Genomic DNA, 26,148 nt, shown 5'->3' on the forward strand with positions numbered 1-26,148 from the left:
ACTACAAAGCAATTAGCCAAACTCTGAAATGAAGTGTAAGGTGGTATAAACTAAACTTCCTTACACTTTGATTCCCTTACACTGAGTTAGACTTTCTTAGACCTATTACCTGTGTAAGGATGTATGAAGGACTTTGTTGTTGTAACTTACACACTAATTACCAGAAGAAGGGATGAGAAGGTATAAAATGGAGGGTAGCCTGCTTTAACTTACATCTTCCTGTTAGCTGCTAGTTTCAGTAAACTCTTCTATTCTGGCTTCTTGATATGTGAGTTACACCAACTGAGCCTCACTTACACTAGGAATCATTGGACCAATTGTAGACATGATATGGTAAGTGAATGTGGGTGAAAGGGAGACAAGAGGCAGTCTGTTTTCTTGTAACATACATGTTGAAGGGGAGATGCAGAAGGCAATACCAGCTACTTCAGTTTAGACTCTTTCAGGACTTACTTATACTCCCCTCTGAATTGACCCCAAGAGTTTTAAATTACAGGAAAACAGATTCATGAACTCGTGGTTTTTGTGAACTCCAAACAATAGTCTGAGGGTTTTGCAAAATCTTGAATTCCATATGGCTTCCCATTCATATTTCATGCAGCAAGCTGCCATGCATGATAAAGTTGTTGTTATAATGGCTTGTTTTCCCTGGAACATTTTATTTTTTTTTATAAATTAAATAATTTTATATGCCAAAAGTGATTCTAAGTACTTACATTTCTTTACCTGCATAGTATTAAAGAATGCCTGTTAGACCAGCAGAAACTGTCACGTCAACTATAATATAAAATATTGTCTATACAAATATGCTCTTGGGATTCTGGCATTGACTAAAAAGATTGGGGGGAAAATATCAATGTGACATATTTTGAAAAATAGCAATAGGCCTATAATGAATGACACACGGTATATAATTATATAGGGAACAGCCACAGAAATTAAATTGATTCTATTAATGGACATTTCCTTTTCCTTTAAGTATTGTCAGCAGAGATCCCCATTGTTGGCATACACCTGTGAATTACACCAAAACCCAGGACCCTCCGGAAAGCTCTGACCATTTGAGGAGGGAGACACATGAACTTTTGACTCAAGCTAGGTTACATAAAAAAGCAGAGTCCCCTATGCACACTGAGTACATTCCAGCTGTAAATTGGAACTTTTTCTAATCCCTGAACTTTCTTAGCTTGTTGACATTTTTTTTCTGTTTCTCTCCTTAGTCATATATAAATTTGTCATAAATAATTAAGATCTAATGTTTGTTTTAATTTGAGGAGTGTCTCCAATGGAAGCAGTACATCTGAGAGTTTCCCAGAACTTCATTTTCAGGAATCAACGTTATCTATCTAATTTACATGGTTTCCATTATTGTAGCGTGAGGGTGCCTCACAATCTTTAATGCATTTGTTTCTACAAAAGCCTAGTGTGGACAGGAAATGCTATTATCCCCATTTTATAGGCACAAAATTGAGACACAGGAACCTAGCCCTCAACAGTATTTATGCACCTAACTCCCATTTAATTAATCCAACCTTTGTGACCTGCCCAAGGTTACATAGGAAGTCCATTAGGAAGCAAGGAATTGAACGTGGGTTTCCTAAACTAACACCCTAACCACTGATCCACCCTTCCTGTCTTCTGTTCTCTTATGACCTTGTTGGGTTATTTGGGTCTTCTGCCATGATGGCAGATCCCAGAAACAAGGCCAGGTTTAAAGACTGCCCATCTCTGATGGCAAGATTGTTGGCAGACCACCTATGCTGATTAGTTCACTTTTTCACTTACCTAATATTGTCTATTTTATTAACAGCATTTTGTTTCTAACACGCCTTTTATCCCAAAGGATCACACAGCACTTTAAAACTGCTGATGTACATACACCACTTCTGAAATGTAGCCACCTCCATGGCAGAAGATTAGACAATCCACCATACAACACTGAGTGCAGGGGGAAAATTTGTCAAGGATACTGGGGCAAATACCTACTTTTACTTAGTGTCATGAGATGATTAGTGTCCAAACAGAACAGACAGGACTTGAGTATTTAAAGTCTCATCTGAAAAACAAGCTTTTTTTTTTTAAACAGCACAAGACTTTCATGCCAAATACTGAATAGAAGAATGCTATAGTGTAGGAATAGGATTTATCTTTTATGTTTTGACAGAATTATAAAGAATACAGCAATGGAGCTGCCAATCAAAAGTGGCATTACATGGAAAATGCAGGAGTATTTAGTGCCTTTTACAGCACAGTACTGGATCAAGAAATCACAGCAGCAAATCATGCTTCTGTTTGCACATTCTCTGTGACCAGTAGAGAAAAAATAGACCAGCCAGTAAGTAAAATATTTTTAAGGTATGTAAAAGTTGACAGAGGGAAGTTTAATCCACTGTCAATGCAGACAACAGGCAAGAATGTTTATGTGTATACCTATATATTCATATTTATCTGAAATGTACAGATCATATATTTCACTTTTTCTTCAAGTGCTGTCCCTGTGGGTGCTCCACTTCAGGTGTCGGTGCATAATCTTCTCTTCCTGCTAGCAAAAAAAGTACTTTGTAAAGTAATATATTGAGCAGTCATGTCTGTAGAAAGAAACATGCCTGTAGAAGTTTCTCTTACCTAAGTATGACATCATGGCTGTGAAACAGGTCATGATTAAACGATGATAAAATCCCCAGTCAAATTTTATGTTGCTATCCATAGATTTGTAATAAATAAAAGTACATTGTCAGTCACTCACCTCTGATGTCACAATTGCTCTAGTCTGTTCCAACACCAGTTCCCTTTTGCAGTGTCCAGAGATGAGGGCTGAAGATCCAAAGCCATTTGTCATTGTCTCATTTGAAATGAACAACAGCTATTCATGTATCCTAACTGGCAGCATCAGGAAGGTTAGCAAAGGTGGACTTGTGTTGAGGAAATCCTGGATGCTTATAGGAAGTAATTAGATAACTGAACTGTTGCACATCTGGATACTCTAAAACACTGAAACCATTGTTTTCCCTTCTTTTTAGGGCTACTATTTTCTTTCACCCAGTGGAAAGCAGAAGTTCATGATATGTTTGGCTTGTGCAAGGGCTATAAGAGGAGAAAAAGAACTGAAAAAATTACCCGCAGGTAGCATATTCTTCTGTGCCTCTGGCTCTGAGGAAGCAAGTCATTTCTCCTTGGGGCCTTTTAAGTGTGTTAATGTGAGGAAGGTTTGTATTTTTTTAATTTGTCCTATTAGCTGTACTGTAGACTCAGGATTATAAAATAACCTGAAAATGATCATAGTACATTCTTAGACTACTGCAGAACTTTGCTATCTTCACTTGAACAAACTGTAAACCTTCATATAGTCTTTCAGTTTTACTGCTCGCTGATGAACAGATCAGGAAGGTTTTGCAGGTGTCAGTGGGAATGGGGCCAGTGTGGATATTATCATGGTACCCATGGATGAATAGGGGACTGGCATATCCCCTCTTTGAACGCCAACCCTGAAAAAGGGCTAGGACGTTTACAATCAACCACTAGTTTTTTGAGATCAGGTTCTCAATGTTCCAGAGGCTGCACTTTTCAGGCCATTGATTGAATGCAGAGAAACAGTGGCCTTGGCTACGATGGATGAGGGGTTGGGAGTCTTCTGAAAGTTTGCCCTGCTTCCTTCCTCTTCAAGTGTTCCTATGTGATACTAAAGGACTCTGTCGGTATGTTCCCCACACCACTCATTCCAGCTCTGGGTAGTGAGTGAAAGTTCTCACCACTACCATTGATCCTATGCTGAGAGGACATGACCACCCATAATTCCACCTTCTCCAGAAGAAAGTGTGTTGGGAGGCGGGGGATCCTACTCACTCAGCAACATAGGTACTCTAAAAAAACCTTGCATTTACCTAATTAATGCATGTGTCATAGGTTGGTCATTGCTGCAGTACGTGGCATGTGACATGTATGCAGAGTCTCCACCACTGTCTCTCATTCTGGGAATGTACTAACTGCTGAGTTTAAAATCTGTATAAAATTATTGTCTTTTTCTTAATATCTTTCTAGTTGAAAGGAAGTCAAGAGTGGCAGATTTGTTATTAGGGATATATAAATAATATCCTAATATTTATAAACCTATTAGGATATTGTTTTGTGCCATACCAAATTTTAGAATAGTTTTCCTGTTAGCATTAAAATGTATCTGTTATGGGACATATTTGTCTCTTGCCTGCACATATGGAACTCCTATAGATATTAGTATTAAGGGTAAATAATTAATGGGAACTCTGCATTGAATAAGGGGAGATATCTTTTGAAAGCTGTTTCATCTTTACCTAAACAGCCGTGTATACAGATATGTTCAATTATCTTTAAAAGAAATACATACATGTCTTGTTAGCTTTCCTACAAAATTTGGTTTTAGCCATCTCTTGTCATTTTTAACAAATCATAACTACCAGAAATCCCTGGAGATTTAGTGTGATCACCAAAGGTACATGCAGAGTAGATATTAGTATATTCCATATTTCAATAAATTTAGTGTTGACTGAATAAATTTTAAATTAAATTGGTGAGCTTCATGAAAAGAAGTTCACTTCAGTATTGATTTAACAAGAGCAGCAGCCTGATTGGATCTGGTTCTTTCCTAGACTGATTTATCCACATTGGAAGCCGAAAATACCTTGAATTATTTAGAAGAAGTTCTAGCATCTTTGCGGACCGAAACCTCCATACAAACAATCTCAGAAAAGATCTCTGCAGCTATGAACCATAAAGCAGTGAAAATAATTGCATACAGAAATGGAGCTGGCTACCGAAATGGTCAGTTAATCATTGCTAGCACATTCCCTATGGTAAGTTTTAGTAACAATCATCCCCAGAGATAATTATAATGTCTATAGTATTGGCAAGGACAAGCAGCCTTTGTCAGTGACCAAGATGAACCCAAACCAGAATCTCAAAGCTAAATCTCCCTTCATCATGAATTGCTGAGGTGGTCGTTTTGAATTCACAAATTTTAGACCTACCCTGTGAGTTTGTTTCCCAATCTGATCCAGGGCCTGTAGGAACCTGTTCTCCAGATTCAGTTTTGATATGACCCAGTATGATAAAACATTTTCATGGCATAAATCTTGCAATAACACTTGAAATTATGATATTTCCACAATTTAGGCTGATAATTTCAGGAGACCCTTTTAAGAGATTTTGCCATTGTCAGACATGATTTTTAGCATTGGTTCAGCCCCCGACCCAAACTCTTCATCCTAGTTTAAACCTTCTAATTTGGATCCAAACACAGCCTCCTTCTTCCGTTTATAATCAGTGATGATTCTTCTAAGAGAAATACCATATATAGGAATATAGGCCTTATATAAAATGTAAACATCTTTTTTCTTAAATTTGGTTTAATCTTGGGAGATTTTAAAGTAAGTTTTCTCTATTGAGATGGAAATTGCTAAAGATAAATTATTTGACTTATAACCCAGTTCCAAAACAAAAAATTACTGTAAATTGTCTTGTTTATGAGAAGAATGATGACACTGAGCACAAGATATTCAAGCTTATTTTTAATATTGCTGATAGATGAATACTGAGTGACTGATTGTTGGAACTCTGGAAATTTTTACAGGATTTTGGGGTCAAACTTTCTGTAAACTGGTGACAGTCTCATTGCAAGAGTTTTTCACGCAGATAAGATCATGTCAGCTTCCTCAAAAGTGGTCTCATGTTCTGTGGTTTTGGTATTTTGGGAGTCAGGGGCTTATAGTCTCTGATGTGCAAAAGACCAAATAGTTTAAAAATTTCTGGCTTTTCCCAAAATTGATGCTAGCTAAGGATGACCTAATTCAAACCTGATTGGACCAAATTGCATGGTGCCAGAGTAGGTCTCACACCTGATTTGCTCAAAGGCCTTGGAACAAGGCACTGGAAGATGGAGTAAGTAAAATTCACAAACTGTAAGAATCAAGAGTGTCTGAGAAGCTGTGTCTTTTGGGTCAACAAATCACCTAAATGCCATTGATCCTAGTCCTTCTAAAGGCCAGCAAAAGCTCAGCTGAGGGAGAGAACTTCAGAGAGTAGGTAGGCTCCTACAGGAGTCCCTTGGTCTGGTATGACCAGGAAGGGCTGAGAGAGGTGAGGGAAAAGCCTCTGGCAACTGTAGCCCATGTTGGACAGAGGAACTACTTTATTTTGATATTTTGCCTGAGCTTCTGTTTGACCAATAAATTGTGTCCTCAAGCAAGAACCTGAAACAGACTTTAATGTGACATCAGTCTTCCGTGGACTGGTGAGATAGCCCATCCATTTAAAGTGTGTTCTGTGTCCTGTGTCTACAAGTCCTAAGAGAATTGAAACTGTCACCAGATCAGAGTTGTTGAACTACTGCAGAAGTATCTTGTAAAGTCTATATAATATCTCAGTTGGGGGTGAGGGAAAGAGCCATCACATAAGAATTTAAATAAGGAGGAAGCTTTATAATTAGTTCAAGTTGTGGGTTAAGCACTAGATAACTTGGTTCCAGTATTAAAACTTTTACCCAGCTCCAAGTTATAGATACAGTTCTTCAGTTGGGGTTTATAACCAAAAGGACAACTACCTCCTTAAATCCCTTTCTAGAACTTGTAATGTTTGACTATTTTTGTGTTAATTTGATAATTTAATTCCAATCCACTATTGAGATTACCATAATTTGTTGGTTTATTGATTTGATTTTGTGTAATGGTTGTATTACTTTCTTAATTTAATTTAATATTAACAACAGCTTAGCTTTGAGATGTCTTCTTGGTTTTAATTTTTTGTTTAATAGTTTTAATATGTATAAAAATATATTGAATCACATTTCTTTCAGTAATTAATGTAGGTCAGGAACCTCTGAGGGTAATGGGTGTATATTGGCCTGTCATCTTAAAAGACTGATCAATTCCTCTAATTAGACTTTGGTTCCCACTGTCTTTAGGCAAACAGATATCATCTGACAAGTGTGAACTCATTGTAAACCAATGCAATAATGTCTGTCTGAATATGTAGGAAGCCTGAAACAATACCTCAGAAGTGTGGATGTCAATATTGTTAACTATTTCAATGGTGATAATTTTAACAGAAATATCAAGCTTATGTATTTCTCCATGCTTGTTAAATATAGTGGCAGATATTGGGCTGGGTTGGGAAGGAGCAGTGGGACATCTAGTTATCAGGCTTTGAGGTGGGAAATGAGGAAGTTAATTCCCCCTCCTAAATTTAAAGCTGTCTCCATCCCTGCTCAAAAGCCTCATCTGCTTCCTGGTTGCCAAAAAAAAACAAAACAAAACCAAAAAAACAAAAAAATCATCATTATGCCTTTGTCAAAAACCCAAACTACCCAGCTGTCCAAACCTCCAGCAGGGTCCCTGACAAATCTGTAATGCAAAATAAAATGATGTAGCACATTGAAAGTGGTGGGGGGCAGGAGGAGGGTAATATGAAATAAATAGAATTGAATCTGAACATAAATTAACAAGGGATTTTATTGTACTGCAGTAGGGCAGGTTTTAAGGAGGGTTCAGGATGGGCAATGATATGGTTCTGGGGTTCTTGCCACATAATTGAGGGAGCTCTACCACATATTTACATCAAATGTGTTATGTAGGACATGAGACCTTGCTTAACATTTTATGTTATGACTGTAGATAAGTTTTATTCTTTTGGCATACTGTGTATCAAATGCATCTAAGGAAAATGATTAATTAGGGTTCTGTGAGAGCATCACAGAATGCTACCGGACTTGGATTTGGAGCTAGCTATTAAGAAACATAGTAGGAGACTGATTTGCAAATATTATCTCATGACATAATATTTTGTTCTGCCAAATTCCATCTAGACTGAAAACATATTCAGCTATATTAGTCATTATATTCTATACATTTTATTATATGTTTCTAAAATTTTAATTGAAGGGCAAATTAAAGTAGGTTGCTGGGGTTTTTTCTTTAGATCATCCAACTTGTCTCCCGTTTGCAAATGAATTAGAATATATCTAATAAAATGAGGCTGGTTTTCACTATTGATAAACTTCTCTCCTATGTAAAGGGACAGCACAGGTCTATGCACCACTTAAATCCCACCTTCTTTGAGTGATTAATCATTCTGTGTTGTTGTTTTTTAAGCTGCTTGCCAAGTGTACAAGACAACTTGAACTTATCAGGAAAGCCTGCAGACTATATACCCATGATGGAATTCTAATCCTTACCCTACCAGATTTAGTCACGTGGGCTGTGAATGAGTGTTTCAGACAAAGTTACTCAGAAGAAGACTATAAAGAGAGAACTGCAATCACTGACAGTGCTCAATGTGGGGCTGCACTGCGTATGGAAGGTAAAAGGTCAAAATCAAAAAGTTCTTAGTTAAATTAATATTTCATGGAGCTAACAGGTTTTTTAAAAGCTGTTAAAAAGCCTCTGCTGATATGCTTCCAAGATTATCTGTGGAAATCCTTAACTTTGTTTTCCATTTTCTTAGAGAATAACAAACACTACTAGAGAAAAGATTAATGAGAGTACACTGTAGCTGGACAAATGTGTTATATTTATATTTTGCATGTTAGTAAGGAACTACAGTCTCATTGATTTACTCTTGTGAAAATTAGGTAACACAATATCTTTGTTGGGTTGAACATGAATTACATTGCAGGTTAATATTTAATTTTGAAATTATTTGTGAAAAGTTAAAGTACACATTCTTAGAAGGTCAGATTTCCAAACAGTCAGAAGTCTAAAGCAATCATATACCTATTCTGAGTCTAATTACTTTGACTGTATGTACAAATCATACTAGCTGCTGCCTAACTTGCCACTTACTAGTGAAAATTTTCACAAGTATGTACACAACTAAAGTAATTGTGCAGGCTGTTATTGCATGTGACCCTGATTTGAAAATCAGATTTATTGTGTTAATCTTACATTAAATAAATGCCAGATTATTGCAAGATCAGTTACTGACTACTGTTTGTATGCAGGGTGATATATATTTCATACCAGGTTTTGAGCTATTTTATATAAACTGATGTAAGCTGGCAGTCACATTTTATCTTTGGGTTTGCTGTTATGTAAATGTGTAAAGATTGATTTCTTTAGTGTTATAAAAATTAAATGAGAATTGAGATTATGGATGCATTTTTAATTTATTATTTTATCAAGTGAGTTAGCAAAGATTTTTGAACAGATTCATCAAAAGAGTTAAACTGCTTTTTAACAATAAGTGAATTTGCAGTTTGTTAGACAGTGGTTCTATTTTTGAATTGCATTAATTACTAGAGATGGACCTCAGCCATGAAATTCAGGTTCACAATTTTTAACATCCCAAAGTCTGGAGACATTCAGTTCCTGGACTTTTGTTTGGGCCTATTTTCCTATAAATACTAGAAGTCTTCACTTATAAAGTCTCCAATTCACCAAAGAATTTAAGCATGTGCTTAAATTTCTAGGAAACCTATGACTTCAATGAGCATTAAGCATGTGCTTAAGTGCTTACCTGAATAGAGATGGACTTGCTCACTTAAAGCTGAACAAATGCTTAAATACTTTATTGAACTGGGAAAGTATATTACTTATTGAACAATTCAGTATTTATAAATATCAGTTTTCTACACACAAAAATCTGATTATCATTGGAAATATCTAAATTAACATCTGCTGATTGCTTAACTATGTGCAATGAATAATGGCCTAGTAGACCTTATATATCACACTGTTGGGCTGGCAAGATAGAACCACTTTGCTTTGTTCTGTGACTGATGTTGCTCAAACTACTCATATAACAATAGTCTTGATTGGACAAGAATCACTGCCAGGAGAACAGATGGATACGCAGCATGGAATCATAAAAATGTAGGACTGGAAGGGACCTTGATAGGTCATCTAGTCCTGTTCCCTGCACTGAACCAGGACTAAGTATTATCTAGACCATTCCTGACAGGTGTTTGTCTATATTGTTCTTAAAAACCTCCAATGATGGAAATTTCACAACCCCCCTAAGTAATTTGTTCCGGTGCTTAGCTATTCTTACCATTAGGAAATTTTTCCTAAAGTCTAACCTAAATCTACCATGCTGCAGTTTAAGTCCATTTCTTCTTGTCCTGTCCTCAATGGCTAAGGTGAACAATTTATCACCCTCCTCTTTATAACAACCTTTATTCACATGAAGACTGTTATCATGTCCCGCTCAGTCTTCTCTTTTCCAGACTAAACAAGCCCAGTTTTTTAGTCTTTCCTCATAGGTCATATTTTCTAGACTTCTAATCATTTTTGTTGCTCTCCTCTGGACTTTGTCCAATTTGTACACATCTTTCCTGAAGTGCAGTGCCCAGAACTGGGCAGAATATGCTAGATGAGGCCTTATCAGTGCTGAGTAAAGTGGAAGAATTCCTTCTTGTGACTTGCTTACAGCACTCCTGCTAATACATCCCAGAATGATGTTCACGCTTTTTACAACAGTATTATGTTACATACTTTACTCAGATTATGTTAAACTCCCTCCTCTCATGGTACCATGTATTCCTTAGAGACTCAGATTTGGTTTTTTGTGTCCACTGTCATAGCTTGTCACTCCAAAACTTCAGTCAAGACCTGGTGTTGTCACTTATCTCAAATAGTTCCTGAGGGGTACAGGATGTTGACATGGTGTACTGCATTAGCCAGTGTTCAAGTGTTTGTCTAGTGTTTCACATTTGGGTTCATTTTTCCAGTTTTCACTTGGCCATATTGTCACCAGTTTTTGCAACCCCAACTCTCTCTCAATTTGGAATACGGAAGTATTTTCATTCGAGGTCAGCGCCTCTGGGTGTTGTTCTGAAGGAATCAGGTTCTTCAGGAACATCAGCATTTCCCAACATTTTGTCATGAGGTAGTATAGTGATACAGTGGGAATTGGTTTCAAAGTCCCTGTGATGATCCTACAGGATTGATTAAGTTCAGTATCTATTTTGTGTGCATAGTTTGGATGACCATAATGGAGCACAGTACTTCACAATTGAGTAACAGAGTGCCTTTGAGTCAGCTCCCCATTTTGTATTGGCCAGTTTCTGGGATACACAGTTCCTGGAGTTCACTTTTTTTTCAGTTTCTTGATGTGCTCTTTGAATGTTAATGTTCAGTTTACTGTGACCCCAAGGTACACCAGATGTTCAAAATATTCAAGAATAGTACCATCTCCTGGAGTTTTTGCTTGGCCTGATGGTGGTTGGCCAGGTGCTTGGCCAGGTGGAAGTTGTGCACTTGTGTCTTGCTAGAGTTGGCATTCAGAAACCATGTGCAATAGTATTCTCCAGGCACACTCAGAGACCCAGTTAGAGTGTGCTGAATGTCATCAAATCTTTCCAGTTGGGTGGTGATGCAAAGATCATCGGCATGAATGAATCTTCAGATGTCGAGAAATTCTGATTGGTCAATTGTGTAGACATTTAACATGCTGATGATGGGTTCTGTTTGATAACAATCCAAAGCAGTGCGGACTGATGCACATTCATTTCATCATCTGAGCCAGATGCCATCAACAGCGTCGATTTTTCTTTTTTGCTAGTTTGGGTTCTGTCGTTTCTGCATCTGTTGCACTGAATGCATCTGATGAAGTGAGCTGTAGCTCACGAAAGCTTATGCTCAAATAAATTTGTTAGTCTCTAAGGTGCCACAAGTACTCCTTTTTCTTTTTGCTCTTTTAAGACTTCTGACAGCATGTTCCACACCTTAGCCCTCTCAGATTTTGGAGGGCACTTTAAATTCTTAAATCTTGGGTCAAGTGCTATAGCTGTCTTTGGAAATCTCACAGTGATACCTTCTTTGCATTTTGTCAAAACTGCAGTGAAAGTGTTTTAAATCGAACAACATATGCTGTTCGTCATCCAAGACTGCCATAACACAAAATATATGGCAGAATGCAGGTAAAACCGTGGAGTAGGAGACATACAATTCTCTCCAAGGAGTTCAGTCACAAATTTAAATAACAGATTATTTTTTAACAAACATCATCTGCATGGAAGCACGTCTTCTGGAATGACTGAAGCATGAAGGGACATACGAATGTTTAGCATATCTGGTACATAAATACCATGCAACGCCAGCTACAACAGTGCAATGTGAAAGCCTGTTCTCACTTTCAGGTGACATTGTATATAAGAATTGGGCAGCATTATCTTCTGTAAATGTAAACAAGCTTGTTTATCTTAGTGACTGGTTGAACAAGAAGTAGGACTGAGTGGACTTGTAGGCTCTAAAGTTTTACGTTTTGTTTCTGAGTGCAGTTATGTAAAAAAAATTCTACATTTGTAAGTTGCACTTTCATTATATTGCACTTTCATGATGTAGAGATTTCATTACAGTACTTGTATGAGATGAATTGAAAAATACTGTTTCTTTTATTTATCTTTTTACAATGCAAATATTTGTAATCAAAAATAAAGTGAGCACTGTACACTTTGTATACTGTGTTGTAATTGAAATAAAAATATTTGAAAATGTAGAAAAAAATCCAAAAATATTTATAATATTCTATATTCTAATATAATGGTATTCTACTATTGTTTAACAGTGCAATTAAAACTGCGATTAATTGTGACTAATTGTTTTAATCTAGTTAATTTGTTTTGCTTGAGTTAACTGCAGTTAATTGATGGCCCTAATTACCATTACTATTTATTATCAGGTGTATATTATTCCAAGGGTAGGAATTTCAAAAGGGCCTAAATGTCTAAGAATCATGAATCCTATAAGAGTTGTGCTCGTAAGTTCAAGCACTTCTGAAAATTCCACCCCAAAAAGCTTAGTAGGCCCTTCACAGTTACGTAAAACGGTAGATCCCTGCTCCAAAGAACTGGCCCTGTGTCTGCAATGAGCTCTACATGGGCCTAAATAATCAAGGTACAAACAGAAAGAGGTGGGGGGAGGGCAACAACTTGAGATTTCAGGAGGAGATTTTTCAACGGCACAAAAGGGAGGTAGACACCCAACTCCTATTGAAGTTCCATGAAAGTTGAGCACCTAACTTCCCTTTGTACCTTTAAAAATCTCCCCCTACAAGTTAATCATTTAGCTCTATATGTAACTTCTGCATTATATTTATGTAGTTCCAGGCCTACTTTACTGCTTTTATCCTTTCCTAATTTCGCATTCTTGACCAATAATCTTCCTTACCGTCTCCATCCCCATGCAAGCCCTCACCTTGCCCAGATGTTGTGACTATAACTTCTGCCTTTACACTCTTCCCTCAGACAATCAATACCACCCTCCCTTCTCTCTTAAAAAAAGATAAAGTTCAATGAAAGCCGATAATAAAGAGTTGATTATATGATAGATATCACTTAGCTGGTATCATGTGTGAGTAACGGGAAAAGGGGCTGGTGGACCATCAGCCATTCTTTACTAGGCATTCCTCTGAGCTGCCATTTTTTTCCTTTTTCTTGTCAGTAAAACTCAACTGATGGAATTTAGAAACTTGATAAGAAATGGCAGCATGCCCAATACGAAGTCAGCTGCTTTTAATGAGAGGCCTCATATATGCTAGCATGCTGCTTGCAGAATTAATAGATGGGAAAGAAATAGGATGAGCCCCATTCACAAAGATACTGTGTTAGAATAGGAAATCATAAAAATAAATACATAAAACACCAAAAATAAATACATAAAAGAGGGAAAACTAGACAAGGGAAAGCAACACCAAATGCAAATCACTACATAGAAAACATGAAAAAAGATTTTAAAATAGGAAAATGTCTACTCTTGTTTTTAAATTATACAGTAATCAAAAATACTTCTAGTTACAGTGATCTGCTGTTGAAAATAAATATAAAAATGAGTTAAAACAGTTCAGTGCTGCACTAAACAAAAGTGACTGTGGGTACAATTTTCAAAAATATTTATGTTAAGAAGTTATGTTCTTCCTGTGGGATAAACAAGCAGTATTGTATTTTCACAACATATTCATTCTTTTTATTGGTGTTGGAAAACTACCACTACCTGTGAATAACGAGGCTGTAAATACATAAAAGGGCTTTTGTTATATCATACAATAAGAGTATATTGTGGTGTCCTGTAGGCTTCCAGATGCAATTGCTTGTGTTGGCCTTAATGGTATGGGACCTGGTCGTGAGAGACACTCTGCCACCTGTGCATTGTTGCAGCAGCAAAAAGATAAGCTCATGCTCTCATTTCCTAGGATTCTCACTCCACAGCTGCTAGCAGAGCTTTTTCTGATGAGTTTTGGAGATTCATTCTCCACAGTAGTCCACCACATCTGGAGTTTGAGCTTCAGGCTTCATCATACATTTCTTTTTGTTTTTGGGGGGTTTTTTGCCTTGCCTTTGAGCATTATTTTAGTTTGTTTAATTGTGTTGAGCCATTAATTTGGATCATTGTATATTTAGCACTTGGTCTCTGCCACAGGGAAGTCACAGAAGCAGTAGTCGTAGAATCAGAACCATAGGGTTAGACGGGACTGTCAAGGTCATCTAGTCTAACCCCCTACTAAGATGCAGGATTTGTTGTGTCTAAACCATACAAGACACATGGCTATCCAGCTTCCTTTTGAAAATCTCCAGTGAAAGAGCTTCCATTACCTCCCTAAGCCATCTGTTCCATTGTCCTACAGTTCTTACAGTTAGGAAGTTTTTCCTGAGATTTAATCTAAACCTGCTATGTTGTAGTTTGAACCCATTGCCTTTTGTCCTGCCCTCTGTGGCAAGGGAGAACAACTTTCCTCCATCTTTTAATGTCAGCCTTACAAGTATTTGAAGACCGCTATCATGTTCCCCCTTAATCTCCTCTTTTCCAAACTCAACATACCTAGTTCCTTCAGCCTTTGCTCATATTGCTTGCATTCCATCCGTCTGATCATCTTTGTTACTCACCTCTGGATCCTTTTCAGTTTTGCTACATCCTTTCCATACACCGGTGACCAAAACTGGACACAGTACTCCAGTTGAGGCCTAACCAGGGCTGAGCAGCATGGTACTATCACCTCCCATGACTTGCACATTATGCCTCTGTTAATGCAACCTAAAATTACATTTGCTATTTTGGCAACAGCATCACATTGTTGACTCATGTTGAGGTTATGATCCACCACAACTCCCAGATCCTTCTCAGCAGTGCTGCTGCCAAGCCAGTTATTCGCCCATTGTGTATTTGTGCATTTGTTTTTTTCCCCGTAAGTGTATCACCTTACATTTGTCTTTGCTGAACTTCATTTTGTTATCTATAGCCCAATTCTCCAATTTATCAAGATCTCTCTGAATTTTAGCTCTATCCCCAAAAGTGTTTGCAACCCCCTTTAGTTTTATGTCATCTGCACATCTGATCAGTATGCTCTTTATTCCTACATCCAGGTTATTAATAAAGTTGTTAAATAACAATGGACCAAAGATGATCCCTGTGGAACCCCACTTGAATACTTCTTCCAATCTGACATCATTCCATTAATATTTACTCCTTGTTTGCAGTTATTTAACCAATTATGTATCCACTTAATGGTAGTTCTGCCCAGCCTGCATTTCTCCAGTTTAATTAGCACCATCATTTGCTGATATTTTGAAATGTATGTAGTTTTAAATCTTTTCATTTTTTTTTCTTCATTTTTTGCACCTATTACACTTGACAGAACAATAAGCTCCAACTACATGTCTAAAATAAAAAACATTATGTTGCAGAACCTAGTATCAAAAGGTTTTTTGAAGAATCATTGTTGTCAGCTTTTGTGGGATTAAAGTCAAATTCTTACCTTTTTCAATTAACATAGGGCAGTGGGATTATGAAATACCGTGACAGTATTGTACATTCAGATGCTTTCACATTTTAACTTACAATATATACTCATTCATAAGCCTAATTTTTTTAGTAAAAAAGGGAAGCATCAGAGAAGGGGGTCGGCTTATGAACGGGTATAGAGAGGGGGAGGTGGGACACAGCTCCTCCCCCCAACAGAGGGAGCAAGGAGAGGCAGCACACCCAGCAGAGCCAGAAGGGAAGAGGCGGGGTTAGAGTCTCTCCGCTTCTGGCCCCTGCTCTCCCCCCACCCAGCCTCCAAAGCAGCTGCAGCTCCAGGGCTGGTAGGCTGCAGCCGTGCCGCTCGGCCCCGCCCACCAGAGCAGGCTAGTGGCCCAGCACCCGGCCCGGCAGAGCATGCTGCAGCCAGGCCACCTGGCCCAGCCCACTGGAACATGCTGCAGCAACACCACCTGGTCTGGCCCGCCGGAGCAGGCTGTGGCCGCGCTGCCCAGCCTTCTGGAGTAGCTCCAGCCAGGCCAGAGACATCCTCCCTTGGCCCTCCCCAGATAAGGTGGGAAGGGATGGGATGGGGAAAGTGTGGGGGGTCCCGGGCTAGGGGTGGGTTCATGTGGGTGGTGGTCACAAGGGTTACTCCCCTGACCCCCAGCTTCTTCCCTCCCCAAATTTCCCCACCAGTTGCTGTCCCAGCCCATCAGGGTAAGCAGCTGGCACGCCGGGACACTTTGTTTACTTAGGTTTACTTCTGAGCCTGCTTCCATGCCTGCTTGAGGTAAACTAACCACCTCACCCCGCGGGCCAGCGGCTTATCCTGATGGTCCAGGAGCCAAAGTTTGCCGACCCCTGAATTATAGGGTCAGCTTATGAATGGGTCATAAAAATTTTCCATTTTTACTTATCCATTTTGGGGGGGTCGGCTTATAAATGAACCATCTTATGATCGAGTATATACGGTAATTAGCCACGCCATACCCTGAGTTATGGCACCAAAGTGCCATTTGAACATTTAAAAGCTGCCATTTCATACTATAAATAACCACTGCTATCACAGGAAGGTCGTCAACAAATAAATCCATGTTTTTAACTTCCTTGCTGTTAAAAAAGGAGGTTTTTAAAACCATGTATACCTAACATTACAAAAATATCACATTATGAAAAGCAAAAATGTAATTAAGAGATTAATGTGCAATTTTATTCTCCTGTGAATTCAAAAGACCAAAAAGGTATCAGTCTAAGCATAAAAATGGATTGTTTCTAGCTTGCTGTTATTACACAAAATCTCAGTGTTGTATGTCAGTTAAGGTTGCTCTGTACATTATGGGTGAAATTGTTGTTCACTGAAGTCATTGGGGCCAAGATTTTGCCCAATATACCTAACACAGAACCTAAAAAGCAAGGAAATGAAAAGTTAAGGCTACCAGTAGTATACTTGCTATATTCCCAAACCAAGACTACATACCTCATCTGATGAAGTGAGCTGTAGCTCACGAAAGCTTATGCTCAAATAAATTGGTTAGTCTCTAAGGTGCCACAAGTACTCCTTTTCTTTTTGCGAATACAGACTAACACGGCTGTTACTCTGATACCTCAACAGTGGCACAATTTTCATACACCACAGAAAATATACCACAACCGTAACTGTGCCCCACTAGGGATGTCAGCCATCCAGCACCACCTTCCCCAAATTGCACCCTGTCACCTCCACTACAAACAGACTGGACTTCTCCATGCATACCCCAATTACACCATTATTTTTGCACAGTTCTGTAGAATTTCACTTGGGTCTGGGGAAGGTGTGTTGGAATGCTGGCATCAGTACTGGGGCAGAGTTAAGGTTGTGTTACATTATCTGATGTGTGTAGTGGTTGTATTACTAGTGAGGTGCGAGAAAATAGGGCATGTACTACGGGTAATCTTAACTTTTATTTTCCTTGTTTTAAGTTTTGTGGTAGATATGTATAGAAGAACCTTAACATTGCATTGTGTGTCTGCTTTTTTGTGTATTAAATTTCCAGGTTTTTTTAGATAAGATGTTCAATGAGTTGGGCTGCTGCTATGTCAAAGAACATGGTTGAGCTAGTTTAGAAGCTCTGCTCCTGAGCTCTATTCCTGAACTAGCTGAACAGTTTTATAGAGATGTTGGTCTTTGAAAAACCAGCAGCTACTTTGTCAAAGATCCTCACTGTCATGAAACTGTATAGCTTTGTTCCTTAACTCCATCTGAACAATTTCATGGGTTTCCTGGTCTTTGGTAAACTAACTACTACTTTGTCAAAGATCTTTTCTCTGATGCAGCACTAAGCCCATGGTCTTGCAAAATCCATTCCTGATGCCACCAGTTTTATAAGCAGGAAACATTGGTGAGGGCATATATCAAAACACAGTTTTGTGTCCCTCTTGTAATCTGTTCAGAAAGTTTTCTTTCCATATACCACATCAGAGAATGAGAGTCACCGACAGAACATTTTCCTCTATATGGCAATCACAGCACAGAAGGAATCAGTTTTGACAAAGAATGCTATGTTTTTTTGCAAGGCCAATAAGGTAATAACTTTTATTGGACCAACTTTTGTTGGGGAAAGAGACATGCTCTGTTGAGCTGAAAAGCTTGTCTCTTTCACCAACAGAAGTTGGTCCAATAAAAATTATTACCTCACCCACCTTGTCTCACTCATATACTGGGATCAACGCAATGACAACACCGCAAACAATTGTTTTTAATCCATCTGCTGTCTCTCGTCTAATACATATATTTGTAAGCTCTTTGGGGCAGGGAGCATCTTTTTTTGTCTTGTGTTTGTACAGTGCTAGCACAAAGGCATGCTGGTCCATGATTAGGACTCCTAGGTGCTGTGGTAATACAAATAATAAATAGATAATGAATCAAATAATTACATAACCCCAGAGGGCCCACGAGACTCTCACTGCACTGTATACGCCGTTTGGCCTTTTGTACAGTTTGTAGTTTTTAAGATAAAGGGGCCCAATTAATCATGAGACTGAGCATGTGAACCTTTGGGGGCCAATTTTCAATTGATTTGAACTTTGAAACTAAGTATCTAATTTTCTGGAAGCTTCTCCAAAAAATTCTATCTTTTCTCAGATTATATGCTGACATTTGGAGCAAAGATACTATGTTTTTCATATCAAACGAACAGGCTGAACTCCCACTGCAAGTGCAAAACAGAACACAACCTTAATTACAACATCACAATGGGTCTGCCATAATATTCAAGTAGAGTATATTTAAATTAGTGGTGAACAATTCCTAAGAGTTTTCTAAAGCAATGGGAGAAATCCCGAAGGTCCTTATCTGCTTGTACTTAACCTATCCTTGTGAGACCTTGCACGCTTGCTTTGTCCTCAAATAGCAGTGCTTCAGATTTTCAGATCACTTTTGCTCCTTTCCTATATATATAATGCCCTTTATAATCACCACTTTCCCCCATCCTGCTGTTCTTTCTATTATGTGTCACGCTGCTATTATTACCACTGTGCCACATTCCTGTGTGCTGCAAATGTTAGCTATTTAAGCTTTCATTAGTCGTTATAAGTAATGAACAGTTTATCTTAATACGTTTATCTTAATATTCTTCATATCCAGTATATGAACATAAGGGTAAAATAAATGTGTTGTACAGTCTAAATTAAACTACAGTAGAACCTCAGAGTTACAAACACCTCGGAAATGGAGATTGTTCGTAACTCTGAACGAAGTGTTATGGTTGTTCTTTCAGAAGTTTACAGCTGAATATTTGACATAAACAGCTTTGAAAATTTACCATGGAGAAGAAAAATGCTTCATTTAACCATCTTAATTTAAATAAAATAAGTACAGAAAGTTTTCTCACCTTTTCAAATCTTTATTTAAACTTTCCCTTTTTCTTAGTAGTTTACATTTAATACAATACTGTGCTGTACAATATTTGTTTTGTTTGTTTGTCTCTTTTTTTGTTCGTTTTTTTTGTCTCTACTGCCTGACTGCATACTTACAGTTCAAAATGAGGTATGTGGTTGACCAGTCAGTTTGTAACTCTGGTGTTCATATCTATGAGGTTCTACTGTGATAAGATGAGAAAAAACTCTTTATCCTAAAGTGTTATAAAGATAAACTTTGTCATTGTTTCTTTCTAAATACAAAGATAAGTACATGGAGAAAGTGAAGATAAAGTCAGAATTATCCTTGATGACTCCAGACAGTTTGAACATGATAGATGATTCTTTGCTCACCATCATCCTCAGAAATCCTATAGAGGTCTGGGTTTCCTGCGGAGAACCTTTTCTACCTTTGGATGGTATGAGTATGCTGGGTTTCTTTCCCCCTTCTAACTTAGGGCTTACCCACACTGAGCATTAGTGCACAGCAAGCCAGGATGTAAATCTACAGTGCACTAGCCTGCAGTGCTCTAAGTCACCTTGTGGACCCTACAACTGCACTATAAAAGTTCCATAATGTGCTTTGACCTATTGCTATTTCAAACAACAGCTGTAGGTCAAAACCACTATGGAACTTAAGAGTGCAGTAGCATGGTCCACAGAGCTAGTTAGTGTGTGGCAAGCCACGGTGCTGTAGAGTTACATCCTTGTTTGTCATGCACTAAGTCTCCATGTGGGCAAGCCCTTCAAAAGAGAATGAGAATCTAGAGCAAATTCTAAGACACTTTATTTTAGTGAGGAATAAAAATTAAACATCTTATCTGGGAAAAAGTTATGCTGCTATAATTACATCACACTTATATATTTCATTTGCACTCCTCACTTGAGTAAAGTTAATCACATACATAAGTCTTTGTGCAATTGGACACCTAAAGGGAAAGGTATGGCTAGTATATATTATATGTATTATCCAGAAGCTTAAAATCAACCTCCAAATTATACCCACTATGTCAATAAAATGCAAAGTAGATAGTAAGATGTATATGGACTGTTGAGCAATGATTCAAGCATAGTGCTAGGTATTTGTTTCACAACAAGGACTAATTGTCTGAACATTGTCATTTGTAAGAATAAAGCTCTTCTATCAGCAGGAGCATGTTTAAAAAAATGTTAAACCAATCTTCTACTGCTACACGTAAGCATGCTATACTGGAAAAGTAAATGTAGTACAGTACTGTACATGTTAAATCAATATAAGTCTTTGTGTCTTGCTCTGCAGAAACATTCCTTAAGCTTTATATACTTTCAGAGAGGTGTTTGTTTTTTTGAGGACACGTACATTTTAATTACTTGTCTGTAACTGGATCTGTTTAACTCACTAATACTCTCAAGTTCTTTAAAAACTATTTGCTAAAAGAGATCCAATTATACTAACCAGTCAGCCAAAAAAAACTATTAATGCAAACCACTATAAAGAAAAATAACCAGTAGAAATACTATATATTTCTTTTATTACAGCTTTGCAAAAGGCAGCAAGGCAAGAGAAACAAAACTGGTTAGAGAAGGATAAAATTTTGGCTGATCTAGATGCTATGAAACACAAAATGAGACAGCTGCAAGGTTGGTATCAGTATGCATGTAATTTGGAACTGTTGAGATATTTATGATAACTTTGGTTTCCAAAGTGACTGACTAAATTGTCTGTACAACTTCCAAACTTGTGTGTGCAGACTAACCTTTGGGCGCCCAATACCCTGACCCTGGTCCTGCAATAGGATCCATCCCCGTGCCCACATGAAGCCCCATTGGTTTCACTGGGGCTCCATGCAGGTGCTGGGTTTACTCACTCAGATTTGATCGCAAATGTGAAGCTTCATTGGGTATTTGGACGTTGAAAGCCTTTTCTGTGCTGATAAAATTCATTGTGTTAGAAAATGCATTCACTAACATGTTTTAACTGATAGGGTTAAGGGTTTGTGCTGGAAATAGATATTTGGATAATGTTCACAGTAAACTTTATAAATGTGTTAACTGCCTCGAGTTACCTGGCAATCAATTAACTCAAGGTTAAAAGGTTTAGTGTAGACATACCCTCAGTGTGGAGAAGGACAATAATGTTTAAAAACACATTAGCTGGTTGTTGTTAACCCTAGGCACCTTTTGCACTGAAGGCTGAAGGGAGGATGGTATAGCAGTAACTGGATATACCAGTTCTAAGCCTCCTGTGGACCCCATCTCAGCAAAACAGTGTGAAGGGTTTTAGAGCCAAACAAAGACTCTGGCCATGTAGGTCAAAAGCTACTGTGCTTTACTTCAGCTTCCTGTAGGAAACCAAAAAGGCCCATGGTTGTCATAAGAACATAAGAATAACTATATAGAGTCAGACCAATTGTCCATCTAGCCCAGTATCCTGTTTTCCAGCAGAAGCCAGTGCCAGATGCTTCAGAGGTAATGAACAGAACAGGGCAATTATTGAGTGACCCACCCCGTATTGTCCAGACACAGCTTTTGACAGTCAGAAGTTTAGGGATGCTCAGAGCATGCAATTGCATCCCTGACCATTTTGGCTAATAGTCATTGATGGACCTATCCTCGTGAACTTACTTAATTCTTTTTTTAATCCAGTTATATTTTGGCCTTCGCATCCCCTGGCAACAAGTTCCACAGGTTGACTGTGCATTGGCTGAAGGAGTACTTCCTTGTGTTTGTTTTAAACCTGCTGCCTGTTAATTTCTTTGGATGATCCATGGTTTTTGTGTTATGTGAAGGGCTAAATAATACTTCCTTCTTCACTTTCTCCACACCAGTCATGATTTTATAGACCTCTATCATATCCCCCTTAATAATCTCTTATTGAGGGAGAACAAAACATAGGTTACAGACTGAAAGAAAATGAAATTGATGCTCCAAGTTATAAATTTTATCTAATATTTATCTGGACTGTGGTGTTCACATTAGGCTTTTACTTGGTCTGCATAGATATGTCTGTATTGATAGTTGCCTGGCCTTGCTTGCTATATGTACTGTTTGTTTTCACAAATTATACTTAGTATTTTAGGACTAATAGCTTAAAAAGTTCTGTGACCAGTTGTAAGAAAAAAATAAAATAAACTCATCAAAGTAAGAAAACATGGTTTTACAAGAGTTATTTTGAAATTTCTCTGCCTCAGGGCGACGAATAACAGCCTTTAAGCCATCCACCTTCGTGCCCACAAAAAGCACAGTTCAGCCTATAGTAGTAGAAGGAGGCTGGACTGAAGAAACCCAAGAAGAGATGAAACTCATGGAAAATATACAACATACCGAGGTATAAAATACAATCTGTATCAATATTTCAAAATTAAAAACAACATTCATGTTGTTGAGGAATTTTATCAAAAGGTTAGATTTTACACTAGTCCTATGATACATTGATTATGTGACTCAGTACATCCTATATATTTCATTATCTGAAAACGCATTCACAGGCTGCCAAATACACACACAAGGTTTTCAAACAGTATTTGGGATAAAATACAACATGGTTATACAAAAGATAGATTGTACCAGACCAACCTGGCCTCCTTCTTTGAGAAGATAACTGATTTTTTAGATTTAGTAGATCTAATCTACATGGATTTCAGCAAGACATTTGATATAGTTCCACATGGAAATTATTAGATAAATTGAGAAGATGGGGATTAATATGAAATTTGAAAGGTGGATAAGGAACTGATTAAAAGGGAGACTACAATGAGTCAGACTGAAAGGTGAATTTTCAGGCGGAGGAAGGTTACTACTGGTGCTCCTGAGGGATCGGTCTTGGGAGCAGTCTTATTTAACATTCATGACCTTAGCACACAAAGTGGGAATCTGCTTATAAAATTTGTGGATGACACAAAGTTGGAAGGTATTGCAATATGAAGGAGGGCCAGAATAGCATACCAGAGGATCTGGAGTACCTTCAAAACTGGAGGAATAGAAATGGGATGAAATTTAATAGTGCAAGATCATGCACTTAGGGACTAACAACAAGAATTTTTGCTATAAGCTGGGGACCTATCAGTTGGAAGCAACAGAGGAGAATTGGTATTGGTGTTCCTGAGTGTATTGGTTGATCACAGGATGACTATGAGCCACCAATGTGATGTGGCTGTGAAAAAGGCTAATGCAATCCTAGGATGCATCAGGTAAGGTATTTCCAGTAGAGTTAGGGATGTGTTATTGGCATGATACAAGGCAGTGGTGATATCTCATCTGGAATACTGTGTGCAGTTCTGGTTTCCCATGTTTAAGAAAGATAAATTCAAACTGGAACAGGTGCAGAAAAGGGTACTAGGATGATCAGGGGAATGGAAAACCTACTTTGTGAGAGGAGACTCAAGGAGCTAGGCTTGTTTAGTCTAATCAAGTGAGGGCTCAGGGGAGATATGATTGCTCTCTATAAATACATCAGAGGGATAAATACCAGGGATGGAGAGGAGTTATTCAAATTAAGTGCCAATGTGGACACAAGACCAAATGGATATAAATTGGCCATCAACAAGTTTAGGCTTGAAATCGGACAAAGGTTTGTAATCATCAGAGGAGTGATGTTCTGGAACAGCTTTCCAAGGGGAGCAGTGACTCCTAGTAGCAAAAAATCCCCAATGGCCAAAGATGGGGCACTAGATGGGGAGGACTATGAGTTACTACAGAGAATTCTTTCCCAGGTGTTTGGCTGGTGGGTCTTTCCAACATGTTCAGGGTTCAACAGACTGCCATATTTGGGGTTGGGATGGAATTTTCTCCCAGGTCAAATTGGCACAGATCCTGGAGGGTTTTTGCCTTTCTCTGTAGCATGGGCCATGGATCACTTGCTGGTTTAAACTAGAGTAAATGGTGGATTCTCTGTAACTTGAGGACTTCAGTAACTCACCTAGCAGTTATGGGTCTGTTACAGAAGGGGACAAGTAAGGTTCTGTGCAGGAGGTCAGACTAGATGATCACAATGGTCCCTTCTGGCCTAATGTCTATGTGTCTATGAGACTCAGTGGAGCCCAAGAATTGTCTTAATAAGGAAGATGAAAAAGGCCCTATTGATATGTGTATGAGCAATTATATCCAGCATAGTAAAATGGGTTTGATAGTTTCAATGCTAATAATTCCTAAGGCTATATCTCAATATGTGACAAGAGCAAAGAATTAAGTACTAATTTCATTAGAGACCTCCAGAATCAAAAAAGTAGTTTCCATCCATATGGTTAATCAGTCAATATTATAGTATATACCAAAACAGAGGAAAAAAATTAAGATAGGATGTATGTGCAAGAACTTGGAAAACTTCCACTTTTTTCTTTGGGAAATATTTTCATCAAAACTGTCTTGGGCTTTCATGAGCTTTGTACAAATTTGTGAAAAGAAACAATACTATGGCATCAGAGCGTGTTGACATGTTTACGATGTAATTAAGAGATAAAGCACAGTTCATCATAACAAGTCATTTTTCAAAACCAGGTTGGATAAATTATTATTCATAATATGAGTATTTACACCATGTATTACAGATTCACTGTCTTGTATATTTAAGCGAGAGAGAAGCCCAAGTTTATATCACTAAGCGTTATGGCTGAGTATAGGGATACTATATAATCCAATAGTTGTTGTCTCTCAATATCAGTCATGTGAAGTCCTGATCATAAAATATACATCCTACAACATAGAGTATCTCAATTCCAGTTAGGCAATTGTAGGGCCAGATATTAGTCACAATCTGCTCACAGATTTCCACTGAGTTAAGTATCAATCATTATTCAGTGGGATTGATTGAGATATTCATATAGCCCTCACTATTTATGATATTATTGTACTTAAAATGGATTATTCTGTTCTTCTCCTACATTTTCTATTTTGCTATACATAAAGTACTATAAAGGGATTGGGCACCTATGTTAACTTCACATTCTCTGAAATCTTTTCATTATAGACACACTTCTCAGAGGTTCAAGCATCACAGTTCAAAAGAAGTTCTCCATTTTCATCTAAAGTGCTGTCATCCAAACACAGATGTCTGTATGATCAACCATCTGCAAAAAGGGTGTGGGCTTACCGGAATGGTTATAAACCCGAGCAAGGAGTTTATGCCTGGGGAAAAACAATTTCAGAGGTGAAGTACAATAGAAGGAATCAGTTTTTTCAAAAGTGCTGCCTATTGCTACAAGATGGCTTAAAGAAGGATTCAAAACCTGTTAAGGAAAACATGGACTTTTAGGGTTGAATAATGTGTTGGAATTACATCAGCAGAAAATCTGGCTTTAGGAGTCAGAGTTTATAATGATTTAGCAAGTTTAATATATATTTAATGCAGAAAAAAAGAGAAAACACACTTTTCCCATTATGGCAGATTTTCCTTGGATTCATTTGATTCTTCTCTACAGTGTGTAAGGTGATGCCCCTCAATAAACCAAAACCAACATGATATAACTACCAAAAAAATCTCTTAAACGGAATTTCTGCAGATACCCTTAATAATATAATAGAAACAATTCAGGCAAAAGAATGTGTGATATACTGTGACCCAATGCAGTTGCAATTG

The 26,148-nt window shown here is 37.9% G+C and overlaps 1 protein-coding gene across 3 annotated transcripts in view; it reads left to right on the forward strand.

Annotated features, from left to right (window-relative positions):
* DCDC1 (doublecortin domain containing 1) overlaps positions 1–26,148 on the forward strand; it is a 420,018-nt gene that overhangs the window by 376,324 nt on the left and 17,546 nt on the right. The window contains exons 29-36 of one of the 3 annotated variants that reach the window (XM_073347762.2): positions 2,165–2,335; positions 3,021–3,206; positions 4,623–4,826; positions 8,118–8,325; positions 19,862–20,014; positions 21,114–21,215; positions 22,766–22,902; positions 25,540–25,719. In XM_073347762.2, coding sequence (XP_073203863.1) covers positions 2,165–2,335; positions 3,021–3,206; positions 4,623–4,826; positions 8,118–8,325; positions 19,862–20,014; positions 21,114–21,215; positions 22,766–22,902; positions 25,540–25,719 — 1,341 coding nt within the window. Of the gene's footprint in view, positions 1–2,164; positions 2,336–3,020; positions 3,207–4,622; positions 4,827–8,117; positions 8,326–19,861; positions 20,015–21,113; positions 21,216–22,765; positions 22,903–25,539; positions 25,720–26,148 lie in introns of those variants that run through there. The other 2 variants (XM_073347767.2, XM_073347768.1) reach the window with 2 other exon arrangements.

The sequence above is a fragment of the Lepidochelys kempii genome, chromosome 6, assembly GCF_965140285.1.
Source record: "Lepidochelys kempii isolate rLepKem1 chromosome 6, rLepKem1.hap1, whole genome shotgun sequence".
Taxonomy (NCBI): Eukaryota; Metazoa; Chordata; order Testudines; family Cheloniidae; genus Lepidochelys; species Lepidochelys kempii.